This window comes from Poromitra crassiceps (genome assembly GCF_964638095.1).
Source record: "Poromitra crassiceps genome assembly, chromosome: 15".
NCBI lineage: Eukaryota > Metazoa > Chordata > Actinopteri > Beryciformes > Melamphaidae > Poromitra > Poromitra crassiceps.
In genome coordinates this window covers 19,006,917-19,022,222 of record NC_139634.1, presented here as the reverse complement: position 1 = coordinate 19,022,222, position 15,306 = coordinate 19,006,917, and the positions used below count along the sequence as shown (strand labels likewise).

General features: G+C 42.6%; 1 protein-coding gene across 1 annotated transcript; it reads left to right on the top strand.

Annotated features, from left to right (window-relative positions):
- Positions 1 to 620: 620 nt before the first annotated feature.
- On the top strand, positions 621 to 9,105 carry LOC310790100 (sialoadhesin-like; the record flags this gene model as incomplete). The annotated part of the gene is made up of 5 exons (XM_083651793.1): positions 621 to 648; positions 6,881 to 7,147; positions 7,351 to 7,599; positions 8,097 to 8,243; positions 8,474 to 9,105. 5 exons carry the CDS (start codon positions 621 to 623, stop codon positions 8,572 to 8,574), a joined length of 792 nt encoding a protein of 263 aa, XP_083507919.1. The 3' UTR covers positions 8,575 to 9,105.
- Positions 9,106 to 15,306: the final 6,201 nt, after the last annotated feature.

Below are 15,306 nucleotides of genomic sequence, written 5' to 3'. Positions count from 1 at the left end.
GAGAACGCCCTCTGATCCCAACTGTCCGCTTGACGTACCGTCACTAGAAAACATCATGCATCACAACAAGCCGCGTTCACGCCTCGGTCACCAGTTCATCAACTTTTCTAGTAGAAAGTGCAACTGAAAGTTATTTTTCCAGCTACTTTTTAGGCCTACTTTGGCTTTTCTTTATGGAGACCAGGGAAAGTAACGAGGGGAAATAAAGTGCAGACAAGTGCCTCCACCTCGATCCCCATGGGGACGTCGGTAAAGGACTTGAGAGTTGATTACTTTTGTCAGAGCACTGACCTCTGCTCCCTAGTCTTCCTGTGGGGGCCTTGAGGCCAAAGTCTCCTTCAATTACACAGCTGTCTCTGGTTCACTCATCACCAGCTGACACGCGTTGACTTTGATTGCTTAGCTGGGTATATAAGCCCCTGTGCCACACTCAGTGAGTGTTGGATTCTTTTGGTTGTATCTCCTGTGTTCCTGCACAATACTGACAGTAAGCTTGATTTTTGGATTTCAACTTGTCTCCTGAGTCCTGTGTGGTTCTGCACCTGGGTCCCTCTAACCTGTGACAACTTTGCAGTCTGCTCCAAACTGGAGCTCTTCTAAAATAGAATAGGTATAGACCAATGGCTAAAGGCAAGAGTCAGAACAATGGTCAGAACATGGCAGAGCATCTTGGCCCAGGGCAAACATGTTAGAAGTGCAATAATCTGACCAGACCAAAGCTATAAAGCAAACTCTTCATCCCAAGACATGAATTTGTGCCTTTAATTCCATGTTACTATCTTCTATTGATGGCTGCAGGCTAAAACCAGGGTGATGCAGTGATGCAGTGATGCAGTGATCCAGTGATCCAGTGATGCAGTGATGCAGTGATCCAGTGATGCAGTGATGCAGTGATCCATGACGGTATGACAATTCAATAGGTATCTAGTTCAGGATGGGAAATATATAGGAGGGGACATTGACACTCCTCGCTGGAACAAATTACCCTTTGTGTGTGTGTGTGTGTGTGTGTGTGTGTGTGTGTGTGTGTGTGTGACACTGATGCTCAGTCTAAGAAAAAATGGATCACAGTGGCTTGTAAGAGTACGGGCCTGGCCTGGGTCAACTGAGACACCAGGCCTTTTTAAGACTGACTACAAAATAGGGCTCCTGGGTAGTGTAGGTAAAAGCAGTTGCCTACTACCGTGGAGACAGGGGTTCAACATTCACTGCATGGATGATTGCAGTGCTGACAAAGAGCCTGCATGCACAGCAAAACCCTTGGCTAAAGCTTAAATAAACAAGGTAGGAAGTGCCAATGACAAAGTAGGAAGTACATGTGAAAGGATGCAGGAAGCAGCACGTACGGCTGGGCAAGCATGTCACCGTCTCCCGGAGCAGCAGCACCGGAGCTGCCCAGGGTGGCAGCCTCTCTCCATACTTCTTCTCCCTGTACACCAACAACTGCACCTCCAGCCACCAGTCTGTCAAGCTCCTGAAATTCACAATGACACCACCCTCATTAGGCTCATCTCTGACGGAGACAAGTCTGCATACAGGTGGGAGATTGACCACCTGATGACTTGCTACAGTCAGAACAACCTGGAGCTCAATGCTCAAAAGACAGTGGAGAATGAGATGGTTGTGGACTAGAGGAGGAATGCAGCCCCACCTTATCCCATCACCCTGGGCGACTCCCCAGTCAACACTTTTTAGCCCTTCTGCTTCCTGGGGTCCGTCATCAGCCAGGACCTGAAATTGGAGCTGAACATCAGAGCGGTCACCAAAAAGGATGTATTTCCTGCGGTGGCTAAGGAAGTTCAAGGTGCCAAAGGCAGCGTTGGTGCTTTTCTACACCTCCACCGTCGAGTCCATCCTCTCCTCCTCCATCACTGTCTGGTATGCTGCTGCTGCCCTCAAGGACATTTTCCTGACTGCAGCGTATCATCCGCTGTGCTGAAGAGCTGGATACAGCACAAAGACAAATTCCTCGTTTGTAACATGATTACTCACTAAAATTATTTTGTATCTTGTATATGCATAACAATGCAAGGATATAGTGCAAGATACTGTACATGACAGACAGTAACTCTTTATATATAAATATATATAAATTCAATATCTGTATTTCAAATTAGCAGCGTTTTGACATTTCACACTCAAGCCTCTGTCTCTGGGTGATAGTATTTGTTGGAAAGGTTGGTGTTGTGATTGAGATATAGCAGTAATCAAAATTGTAAGCACACATTTTTGTATCAATGATACCGCCAAAGACCATACATCATTACACATATCAGTACTGTACAGTAGGTGGCAGTATCCCCCTTGCTGTTGGTAACCCACATGGAGATACTGTATCACTGCCTTCTCACATCTGTTGGCTAATTGCAGTGGCTATTAATTGCTCCTGACCTATTAATTTCCTGCAATATGTTGCCAGATGCTTAACTGTCCATAAAAGCTCTTGATGACAACCTCCCTCGCCCCATCTATCTCTCTCTTTCTCTCGCTCATGGTTCTCCTCCTATGTGTGCAAAACCCAGTATAGATCCACTGTATGTTATTTATCACAGTTCCATCATAGCTCTATTTTCATTTGCTCTTTCGAAAGATGGCAGGCAAAGGGTCTTCTTTGCTTTGGGGGACTTTCCTATTGGAATTAATGCCCTCTTGATTACTGTAATAAACACTGCAGACAATTGATCAGTTGGTAGAATCATGTTTATTCAGTGTGTGTGCCATCAGGGGGTTGGTGGGCACCACCGGGGCCAGCGATTATCATCCTGTTGTCTTCATTAATGGTGCTAGTTGAGGATATTCTGTGTTCAAAATACAGTCTGAATAACTGGAAATCACATCCGGAAAACTGAGTAAAGTTTTACCACATTGCTATCTGAAACTTCATATCTGTGCCACTGTGTTGGTTAATCTGAGCATTAACTACTTTTGACCACTAATTAAAATCAGACTGCCCTCTTGTGGCTCCTTCTTGTGTGTGAGAATTAAACACCGTTTCATCATTTAATACTATCAAGGCCCATCCAATAAGCTAAAAGGTATCTGCAGCTTTCAACCTCATGAGGCTCTGTGTCTCCCTCTCTTCCCACTCCTGGTGAGCAGTGGACTTTAATCTAATGTCATTTCAAATCGTAAAAAAACCCCCCACAAATGGTGTTTGGGTCCCGAAGCAGTTGAGGACAGCGTGTGCTTGAGCACATTTGAGAATAGTGTATTATTTTCATGTAGCACCTTTACTGTTATAAAGGTGTCAGAATTAATTTAGACCACTGGTCCCATAGTGTCCAACACCTGACCTGCCTGATGGCACATTTATAGAACACCATTCAAAAGCTAGTGAGCAGAAGTCTCCAGACAAAACAAAGATGGCCTTTGCCTGCCAGCTTTCAATAGAACAAATGAGAATTGATGCGCTGTGGTGGCATGGTGGAAACCATGAGGATTCACAGTGGGCCTGCAGTAGACAGAGCAGCCTGGCTTTTGGTTTCATCACTCAGAGCTGGTTTCATCACTCAGAGCTGGATCAACACTCATCTATTGACAACTGCTACCTGTCAGTCCTTTCCTCTGGGCAGGACAGGTGTCTTTCATTTGACTGGTAGCTGGACTTGAACCTGAATGGCTGCTGGCTCCAAACCTGATAACCACGAGGCTTCCAGGATGATTATGAAGACTTTTGTTGGGGCAGCCTGGTGTGTTGACCAAGATGAGATGTCTTTGGTTCGAATCTGGCCTGGAACCCTCATCACCCCCCTCTCTTGTCTCTCTACGGTCAACTTTAAAATGTAAAGAAAAGAAAAGAAAGATTTTTTTTATATTTTATTATTCATTCATCATTCATTCATTTATTCATTTATATAAAGTGTTCACTTTGAGGTTGATTATTTTATAATTCAACTCACCTGCACAAATTAAAGTCATTTGCATTTCTCTTGCTGTGTTCTCGTTACATTTTATCATTGTGGTTTTATGACTTCAATTCTGAGTTCTGTTCTGGTGCATGTTTGTTTCCTATAGTTGTTCTTGAGAAAACCACAGACACTCTGACAAACAGTCACACATACAAAGAGGGAGGGGACAGGTTTTATTTAAAGCCTCCAAGCGTCTGCATTTGCTCACTGTGATGGCAAGAAATGGGCTTCCTGTATAGAAGACCTGGTCGATATCTAGAACACACTGATCAGACCATGTCTAGAATGTGTACTGCTTGTGGGCTGTATGGCTAAACAACGAGCCACCATGGACAGGGTTCAGAAAAGGGCTGTCAAAAATAATGACGAGGTTCAAGGACATCTCTTTGCATCTACCTGATCTGCAGACATGAAGAGAACAGGCCACTGTGAAGCTGATTCAGGACATGATGCACCAGCCTAACCACCCGCTCCACCACATCCTCCCTCCTAGTAAGAAAGGACTGGCCGTCTTCTGTGCAAAGGCAATCAGTTGTCTTTGCCAAAAACCAGAAAAAATAGACTGAGAAACTCCACTATCTCTTGCAGCATCAGGCTTTTTAATCAGTAATTTTGGATAACATTGATTGTATTTTGATGTTAGGGTTTGTTTTAATTATGCATAATGTATAACGTGTATTTGTTAGTCTTATTTCAAGTGTACATTCTGCACAATTCAATCTTGTATTGCAAGTCAGAATGATTCAACTCAAACTCAAAACTCAAACTCATGTGATGTGATCTCATCTCACACCAAATTCAGTCTTATTTTATTGCCTATTGCTAGTAGTCGTTTATGAGAAATGTACCACAGACACTCTGACATACACCCCCTTCCTTTGTACACACACACACACACACACACACACACAATACAAAGTTAGGGGGCAGGTTTGACTCGTGAAATTCAGTGTTGATCATGATATGTCATATCACCGATCTGTATGATGGAGATCACATCTCTGCAATGGCTGCTCTGTAAGTTGTGTGTGTGTGTGTGTGTGTGTGTGTGTGTGTCTCTGATGCATCACAGATTAGATGGGTCAGAGAACTTTGCAAGATCCAGAGTTGAAGCTGAAACTTGCTGCAGCAGAATTTAATGTATCTTAGTCTTTATTTTAGCTTATTGAAGGCTGATGAGTGATTAGTCAGAGCTGTTGGTCTGATTCGGTGCTGTTGATGAGACCACATGGATTAGATGATTAATCCATCACTTTTATGAAAGGCAAACATCAATCCACCTGCTGATCTGTGGAGTCTAGTGGCAGCCTGAGCCGACCAGAAATCCCCCTTCTTGTATTCATCCTGCATCTCCTGTGTTAGTACTGCAGAGACATAGAGACCAAAATTACTATCATGTAACACAAAATACAATTTATGGAAGATAATTATAAATGCTTTGTATGCATTATATCCCTTTGAGTTTCTCCGTTTTCTCAAGTAGAATTTGTCAAATTTGATTTCATGCAAAACCTCAAACCAACCTGAGTCTCATTTCTCTTTAGTGCTGACCATGTTGCTGTGCTGCAGACCCACACAAGGTTCCAGGGCCGATTCTAGGGGGGGCAGGGGTGGGCTATGCCCACCCAAAAATTTATCTTGCCCACCCAAAAAAAAAAAAAAAAAAAAAAAACATTTTTTTTTTGTATCTCCCTTTTTGAATTCCAGGCAACCGCACTTAGGGTCGCGACCCGAAGGTTGGAGACCACTGGGTTAGTTAGTTTAGGGCACCTAACAGTTAGTTATAGCTTTAATTTGATTTGAGAAATAAGCTCATCCAATGCAAAGAATATTATGGAGTTGATTATTTTAAACTATGGATGAAGGATTGTTATTTATTTGTTAGGGTAACAAAGTCAATCTGCTTTCAAAGTTTTAATTTCAATAAGACTAAAAGTCTTGTAAATATAGATTTGAAGGCTAAATGGCAAGTAGTTTTTAGCTATGGTTAAGTCTCACTGCACTAGTCTTTAATTTGATTTGAGAAATAAGATCATCCAATGAAAAGAAATGTTATGGAGTTGATTATTTTAAACTGGATGAAGTATTTTTATTTATTTTTAGGGTAAGTCAATCTGCTTTCAAAGTAGTTTTCTTTGTCACTTTTCAGTTTGAATTTGAATAAGACTAAACGTCTTGGAAATATAGCAATAGTTTTGTAAATAGTTAGTTTGTACATAGTTTGCTAATAGTTTTGACAATAATAATGTAAACACTGGCCTGTCACCTGAGTGAAAGTTCCTACTTACAGTTTGGTGACCCAAAACAGAATGGTGACTCCTACTGGAACAATTTGGTTCAGTGTTTATGCCTGTGTTGCTGTCTGTTGTAGTGTAAAACGACTAAAGGGAGAGCAGGTGGTTACATGAAAGTGAGTGAGAAAAGGAGAAGATACTGAATAATGACATCACAACAGTATAATCCTAATGTTAATTTAAAATTAAATATTCTTGGATGAAAGTCCAAAAAACGTCAAATTTTCTTCGGCGCTGCCCTTGCAGGAAGCACCGAGAGTCCATTCCTACCTAAAAGTACTTCCAGCGCCACTGAATATAATGCAATTTAATCCCCATCCCCGAACCCACAACCTCTGGCAACCTACCGCCAAAGTTGCCCCCTACCAGCCCACCCTAGTGTGGCAGGCTAGATACGGGCCTGGTTGGTACCCTTCACCCATGACAGTCTCAAACTCTTATGATGGGCCCTCTCTAGGAAACCTGATAGAAAGCTTGTGTTTTGGATAGTTTTGGAATTTGGAGAGAGTTTAGGAGTTGTGCACTGCTTAACTAGCAATTTGGATTTGGGCAAGCCCTAAATGCCATAAAGGGTCTTTGTGTTTCAGTCTTTCTTTGTAATGCTTATGGGTCATTTTTAGTTTTGTTAAAAATCTAAAGGATCGTCACTAATTTGGCCTTCCTGCTGCCTCTCTCCAGCCTCTCTGACTGTGAGTCCCAGTAGATCTCAGTTCTTTTATGGAGAGTCTGTCTCTCTGAGCTGTGAGGATGACGGCAGCTCTGCTGGACAGACGGTGAGGAGGACGACGATCACAGATACAAAGTCTGAGTGTGGAGGAGGTGACTGGGGGGCATCAACAGGTTCTTCCTGCATCATCCCTCATACACGCCACTGGGACAGTGGAGTTTACTGGTGTGAGTCTAGAGAGGGAGACACCAGTGACACCGTCAACATCACTGCCACTGGTAAGACATTACAGCATTCACTCATGAAACTCTGTAACTGTATGTAATACTGTATTCATCTATCTATATATCTATCTATCTATCTATCTAAAAGGTCATGGTTTAATTTTTTTTAAATTTAATTAAGATATGTCCAGCATGATGCTGTAATCCTCCAGAGTCCACCAGCACGAGTATTTGTGAAGCTGTGTCTCTGTGTTCAGATATAGATGGTGCTGTGATCCTGCAGAGTCCTGTCCATCCTGTGATGGAGGGAGCTGCTGTGGCTCTGAACTGTACAGCCAGGCCTCCATCCAACCTCCCAGCTGATTTCTATAGAGATGGCTCCTTCATCAGGACCGAGTCTACAGGACAGATGACCATCCATCATGTCTCCAAATCTGATGAAGGCCTCTACAAGTGTAACATCTCTGGTCAAGGAGAGTCTCCACTCAGCTGGCTGGCTGTGAGAGGTGAGGAAGTTATTCTGACATCAACACTCTCTCAATACACATCTTAGCTTGTGTAACCATTTCCTCCATTTTATGTTTTTGTTGTTGTATCTGTATCTGTATCTGTATCTGTATCTCATGTTTATATTTTCATTATTTGTTCCTTTTTAGGTTGGACTTTTTATTAGATTTTTGTCTCACATGTTTTATTATTTTGTGTGTACAAATAAATGAACTATAAAATGTTACTTCCTGCATGGAGTTAACATTAACAGTTCAATTCCAGAAGTATTGAAATCTTTGTGTTATGTGTGTTATGTGTATTATAAATACAATAATTCAAACCTCAGACTTCTGAATCATAACAAGTTACAGAGATGTTAAACTGACAACAGTGGATCTACTATCTTCTAACAATGAAGGTTTGAATGTAGGCTATATATTTTCAGTATTTTAAGTTCTGGTGGTTTTGGTTGAACATCTCATCCAGATGTTCACCTGTGTGCTTCTTTCCTTAGCTCTCCCCACTGCCACAGCCCCGCCCCCGGCCCCTCCACCAGCTCCCCTCCTGCCTATTGACAGACTGATCTGCCACCTAGTGGTGTTTTGCATTTACTTCATCCCAACTCTCCTAATGCTGTCTTTATATCGCAACAGGCCTGGAGGTAAGAGAGTAACTACAGTACTTGACTAACAAATGCTTCTCACCTGTTGTCTGTATAGCAAGTCAGTGACTACAGTAACAAACTAAATAATAAACCAAAAGTGATGAACGGAACCCATCCATCAATCACTCACTCAAGTATTGTCTCTCTTTATTTTAACAGTTGATTTAAATGTACTGTTCATCTATCAGAAAATCATCAAAATGTTCTTAACTCTGCTCTGACTGCAGGAAATGTCCTGCCCATCACCATGGCAACTGCCCCGCCCAACCAGGCTGATGAGGGACTGGATGATGACTATGATGATGTCACCACCGAGCATGACTTCTGAGATGAATGGACGGTCATGTTTTCTATATGATGTGCACTTACTAGTGTACATTATATATATATTTTATATTTGAAAACAATGATTCATGTACAGTCACCACATGTGAAGTTGCAGCTAACTTTGTACTGTGTTGGCTAAAGAACATATCTTATGATCTTTGAGATGTGACTGAGAGAGTGAGTGAGATCCTCCATCTAGAGAGGCTTAGATTCATGGCATGGAATGGAATGGCATGGCATGGCATGGCATGGCATGGGGAGCAGTGTTGAGGCATTTAAAAGGTCTGAGGGAGGGTGGAGGTGTTGGATGAATGAATGACAATACTGTATTAATATAACCCTGTAACAGTGGTAGCTATATGATTATTTGCTTGTTATTGTGTCCCCCCTCCCAGTTTTGCTCTCTTGCTGTTTACTTGTTTTCTTGCATACATGTAATTACCTTGCCCATTGATGTGTATGAAATCCCTCAAATGATAATTGTTCTTTTATGTTGCTTATTGTTGTGAGAGAAGAGAAAATGGAAAAATATGATTGCTTTTATGTACCAATGTGGACTGTATCCAACAACATCCTGCAATAAAAAATATTCTTGAAAAAGGTTGTGCTAAAAGTTGTGTTTACATTAATTTGTCAGTTGCCTGTAGTTTCTCTAATTTAATGATTAAAAACTTAGTTCAGTTAGACATATATGATATATGATCAGACCATGTCTAGAATATGGCAGTGTGCTGCTTGATATATAGAACACACTGATCAGACCATGTCTAGAATGTGTGCTGCTTGTGGGCTGTATGGCTAAACAACGTTCAGAAAAGGGCTGTCAAAAATAATGACGAGGTTCAAGGACATCTCTTTGCATCTACCTGATCTGCAGACAGGAAGAGAACAGGCCACTGTGAAGCTGATTCAGGACATGATGCACCAGCCTAACCACCCACTCCACCACATCCTCCCTCCTAGTAAGAAAGGACTGGCCGTGTTCTGCACAAAGGCAATCAGTTGACTTTGCCAAAAACCAGAAAAAATAAACTGAGAAACTCCACCATCTCTTGCAGCGTCAGGCTTTTTAATAAGTAATTTTGGATAACATAGATTGTGTTTTGATGTTAGGGTTTGTTTTAATCATGCATAATGTATAATGTGTATTTTTTATTGTCTTATTTCAAGTGTACATTCTGCACAATTCAATCTTGTATTGCAAGTCAGAATGATTCAACTCAAACTCAAAACTCAAAACTCAAACTCCTGTGATGTGATCTCATCTCACACCAAATTCAGTGTTATTTTATTGCCTATTGCTAGTAGTTGTTTATGAGAAATGTACCACAGACACTCTGACATACACCCCCTTCCTTTGTGTACACACACACACACACACACACACACACACACACACACACACACACACACACACACACACACACACACACACACAAAGGAAGGGGGCAGGTTTGACTTGGTTTGACTCGTGAAATTCAGTGTTGATCATGATATGATGTCATATCACCGATCTGTATGATGGAGATCACATCTCTACAATGGCTGCAGTTGCCTGTAGTTTCTCTAATTTAATGATTAAAAAGTTAGTTCAGTTAGACATACTGTATATGGCTCTGTTGATATAAGCACAACAATGCCACTGGCAATACTGTGAGTAAGCAGCAGCTTAAGCCATTTACATCATGCATAAACTGACAACTTGCCATAATAATGCTGTTTTCATGAGTGAAATATTTATTTTCATTATCCAGAGAGAAATTCCTGGGTCCATCGTTAATTGATAACGACTCAATTAAAAATACAGACCTAGGACCTGTCTGACCAACCCGACACGTACTAGTACATGTAAATACAAATACATACAAACACACACACACACACACACACACACACACACACATACACACACACACACACACACACACACACACACACACACACACACACACACACACACACACAAAACTAAACACGCATGCACACACACGTACACACACAAACTAAACACACACACACACACACACGCACGCACACACACACGCGCACACACACACACACACACACACACACACACACACACACACACACACACACACACACACACACACACACACACACACACACAATCTGGAGTAGTAATAACCTGGTTTAGAAATTGAAAATCTCCGTCACAGGCCAGGGCCAGCAGGGCAAAAGTAATTACACAATCTATTTAGGTGTCATCGCCACATCATTTCTGTGGTCACTCAAACATGAAGGGGACCTTGACGTGTTTGTTTGTTGTGTGTGTGTGTGTGTGTGTGTGTGTGTGTGTGTGTGTGTGTGTGCGTGCGCGCGTGCGTGTGTGTGTGTGTGTGCGTGTGCGTGCGTGTGTGCGTGCGTGTGCGTGTGTGTGTGTGTGCCCTTCTGATCAGACCTGGTGAGCCTTTGTCAAGGTGCAGACATTTCAGATGCCCTTGCAGACGACTAGAGTCAACAACAATCTGGTGTATGGTTGAGAATGATAGCGGAGTGTACACCAACATTTAGACTGGAGTCAAAACACATCCAGGCAGAGGTATTTGTCTCAAATAAATTAGTTCAAATTATGTTCTTATTTCTTATTTTGAAAATAACTTGACCGCTCATTGTCAGTAAATGAGGCCTTTCTCGGGATGAAGCTAATATAAATGATATGGCTTAGTGTCCGGAGTTTTACTGTAACAATGAATCTCATTGTTTTGCTCTTACATTTTAAAATAAAACATACAGAGCAGTACATTAAAAACACCCAAGTCGAAGCACATACTTTCGAAAGTATCGCATAAGTAGTGTGACTCAAAAATACTGTGACAAGTGCAGATTTACGATGCACTTTAGTTACCACCTCTGGACCGACAAGGTTATATATGTGGACCACAAGCAATCTCTTCCTTTATGTGATCATCATTTTTTACAGTGTGCGGGGATGACATCTTTGCCATTCATGATTTATAGCATTAGTTGACATTTTTTAATCACATTTCCCCAGTGGGCTTATGAATGAGCAGGTTTTATGATCATATATAACTAAAGTATTAAGAGACTTTTCTGCTTGCAAACTTGAACATGCACTCCTGTCCTATCGAATGGTGTTGTCATTGTTCCCATGGCTTTCTTACCATAATGGTCATTCAGCTCTATGTTGTGTCAAACAGCATAGAGGGAACATGAACACACACGCACGCACGCGCACACACACACGCGCGCGCATGCACGCACGCACGCACGCACGCACACACACACACACACACACACACACACACACACCCACACAGACACACACACACACACACAGACTGGAATCCGTCTTAGTCTCTGCGCAGTAAGTGGGATAACAGAATCCACAAACATCTTGCTATCCCAATCCAAAGCCAGCATCATGGCCGAACCACCGGCCCCGCAAAGCCTCAGTGAGCTGGGACTGGAGGCAGGTCCGGGTCAGACTGAATGTCCAGCCTCGTACAGGCTCAGACTATTAAGAATGAGATGGCATTACTGTTCTAGTGGGAGGAAAGAGGTGATGTAACAAAATGCTGTGGCAAGGCTGAAACACTGTTAATCTTGTTTTGGCCACTGCACTGGTTCAGCATTTTCTTTGCGAGCGTTCTGAACTCGGTTATATTTCTAAGTAACCTTTTTATGATTCATTTGGGATTTAAAAAAAAAGGGTGTGGAGGCCTGACATTTGAAAACTGTTATGGCTCTCTGAGGCAAGGCAGCTGCATCCCTGCCCCCCCTTCCTATCGGCTACAGAGCTTTTCCTCACACATGACCTGACACCTGCATACTCGGGTGGGGGTGGGGGGAAGGGTTTCCACAAATGCCATGAATCAGAGGGAAAAACGGCCGAGCTGCGAGGCTGCACAGGGGCATAAATCAGAAACCCCCGTGTAATTATTTTTATTTCGCCTTCGGCTCGGAGATCAGTACCCTTGAGCTGTTTTCCCTGCCCCTCCACCTATCCTCCTCCAACTCCAGCCGCATCCAGCATCCCTCTAAACCTGACAGCCTGAGCCTTTGACGGCCCCCCCAAGGATGACCATTTCCCGTAAATCAGAAGGATCAAAAGGTCATATGGGAGCAAGGGGCGAGAGAGAGACAGAGAGAGAGAGAGAGAAGAAGAGAGACTAGGAGGGAAATAAAATCATGTCAAAACAAATCAGGGGAAAAGCCTCTGCTGGGGTCAAACTGCTCTCGGCACTGTGTGTCATTTAGGTCAATAAGTAGGCCTAGGCTGGATTTGAGCTGGAGGGCCGGTAAGTGTCAGCACCTTAGAAAGTTTATGAGTGTGGATTGTATCTCTCTCAACCCTTCATGGCTGCTGCCCATGTAATAAACTTCTATCTAAACCCACCTTGAAGGACAACACATGCTTTTAGATACACCTGTCATTGAGTTTATCCCCACAAACATCACACATTTCATCTAGAGCCAGAGTCACTGCACCATCCAATTCACTTCCCTCTACTTACAGACCTTAAAGGAACAGTTCACCCAAAAATGAAAATTCCGTCATAATCTACTCCACCCTCATGGCAGGTGAAACACAGGTGAAGTTTCCATATAGCACAGAGAGAGAGAGTGCCAGCACAACTCGATCACAGCCAGAATGTATTATACTAGGGTCTGAATGCCAAGAGGAGGCCCGGCTTGCACTAGATCTACCTGGTCCTGTTCAACCGCATGCGCCAAAGTGGTTGATTTCCTTTTATTACCATTTGTTGATTTGATACTTTGAACTCATTTTGAATGATTTTCTTTAACCTATGATTTGAAATCCATGCGCGGCCGTGATAGATCTGGACAAATGAGACCTACAAGCAAACCCATCTCACCCATGTTGGAAGTCTCACATGGTGTCTGTCTAGCTTGATTTGAAGTGAACGTAGAAAGCAGGGGCGTAAATATAGACAGTGCAGGCAGTGCAGTTGCACTGGGGCCCCTGGGTAGAGGGGCCCCTGGAGAGAGCAGGCTCTCCAACAACGTACTGGGCAGAGAACAGGCCTTTGCAAATGACTCAAATGGCCACCCCAGAAATACGCCTGTGTTCAAATAAGAACACACATTAGATTTAAAGTGGTACCATTTGCAATATGCTCTCAAAAGACAATGCCATCTCTGTCATGGTTTTCTTTTCTTTTTTAAATAGTCAGTAGCAATCTATAACAAAATGATATGCTTATTCAACATGAAATTAACACTCAGCAACATTAAACATGTTAAAGTCAGCAGTCATTTCAGAACCACAGTGAAATAGACAGCTCCTCTGCTCTCAGGTGCTGATGCTTCTGTTCACATTTAATTTGACTGTTAACAGATGTCAGAGCGCTGTCCATGGTTTTGATGGCTTGCTCTCTTCCCCAAATACACAATAGCCTAAGTATTTAATTCAACTATAAAATCCATCACATGTTGGTAAAAAAAAAAAAAATCTATGCCCAATGACGTGTGTGTGTGTGTGTGTGTGTGTGTGTGTGTGTGTGTGTGTGTGTGTGTGTGTGTGTGTGTGTGTGTGTGTGTGTGTGTGTGTGTGTGTGTGTGTGTGTGTGTGTGCGCGTGTGCGCGTGCGTGCGTGCGTGCGTGCGTGCGTGCATGTGTGGACTTTGTAACTGGTGTGTATACTAGGACCTGTCAAAATTGCTTGCACTGGGGCCCGTCATGACTACCCTATGCCACAGGTAGAAAGCCAGAATAGTGCTTTATAATAATAAATACAGCATCGGTAATAACAAAGTAAAAGATTAAGAAAGACAAGAAAACAATATTGTAAACAGATGAAAGAAAACAAAAGCAGTAATAGAATAAAACACTGGAAAGCCCTTAAGATAAGCAATGATTTAAATGAAGACAGACTGAAAATTGGCAGCAGTTTCACCTCTGTGTCTAGTATTACATTTTCATAGTGTATGTTTTAGCACAGCCTATTGGGGTAATGTTTCAAGTCTGCCATAACAATAAGCTGGGCCGTCTTGTATCCCCAAATGAATTGTATAGGCTACTGTACCTACTACTTGAAAGGGCCACAGATGGGAGGTTCGAGGTGAGGAGATTGCAAGGCACAGCAGAAATAAATGTGTTTATGCTCAGCAACCTCAGAAGCATTTATGCGTATACTGTTACAGTGCAGGTTTGAATGTGTTTCTCTGATCTATTATCAAACTACTTTGGCTTTGTATACATAAGGTCCACCACCATAGCATGAAAGTTTGGTTTGGGTTAGCATCAGCATGATGATGAGAGGCCCTTACCCTCTCTCTGTAGTACAATTTAACACCTTGATTCAGCCAAATGTGTGACAGTATGGTGAGAGCAGGAAAAACAGGTGATTAGAGCAGCATAAGGAGGAAAAACTAGAATAAACAGACAGGTGTGGTTGAGAATAAACAGACAGGTGTGGTTGAGAATAAACAGACAGCTCTGGTTGAGAATAAACAGACAGCTCTGGTTGAGAATGAGAATATGCCGTTTGACATTTCAGTTTTCACATTTGTCACTTTCCGTCTGACATGTGTTGGTCTGAAGCAGGGAAGAGCAAGGACAGACCCTGGGCAACAGGCCGCGATGCAATTACTCACACTCAGTCATGCACACGCACACACGCACGCACGTACACACACACACACACACACACACACACACACACACACACACACACACACACACACACACACACACACGCCTGTGGGCCTGTGTACTCTGGGGACTGTAC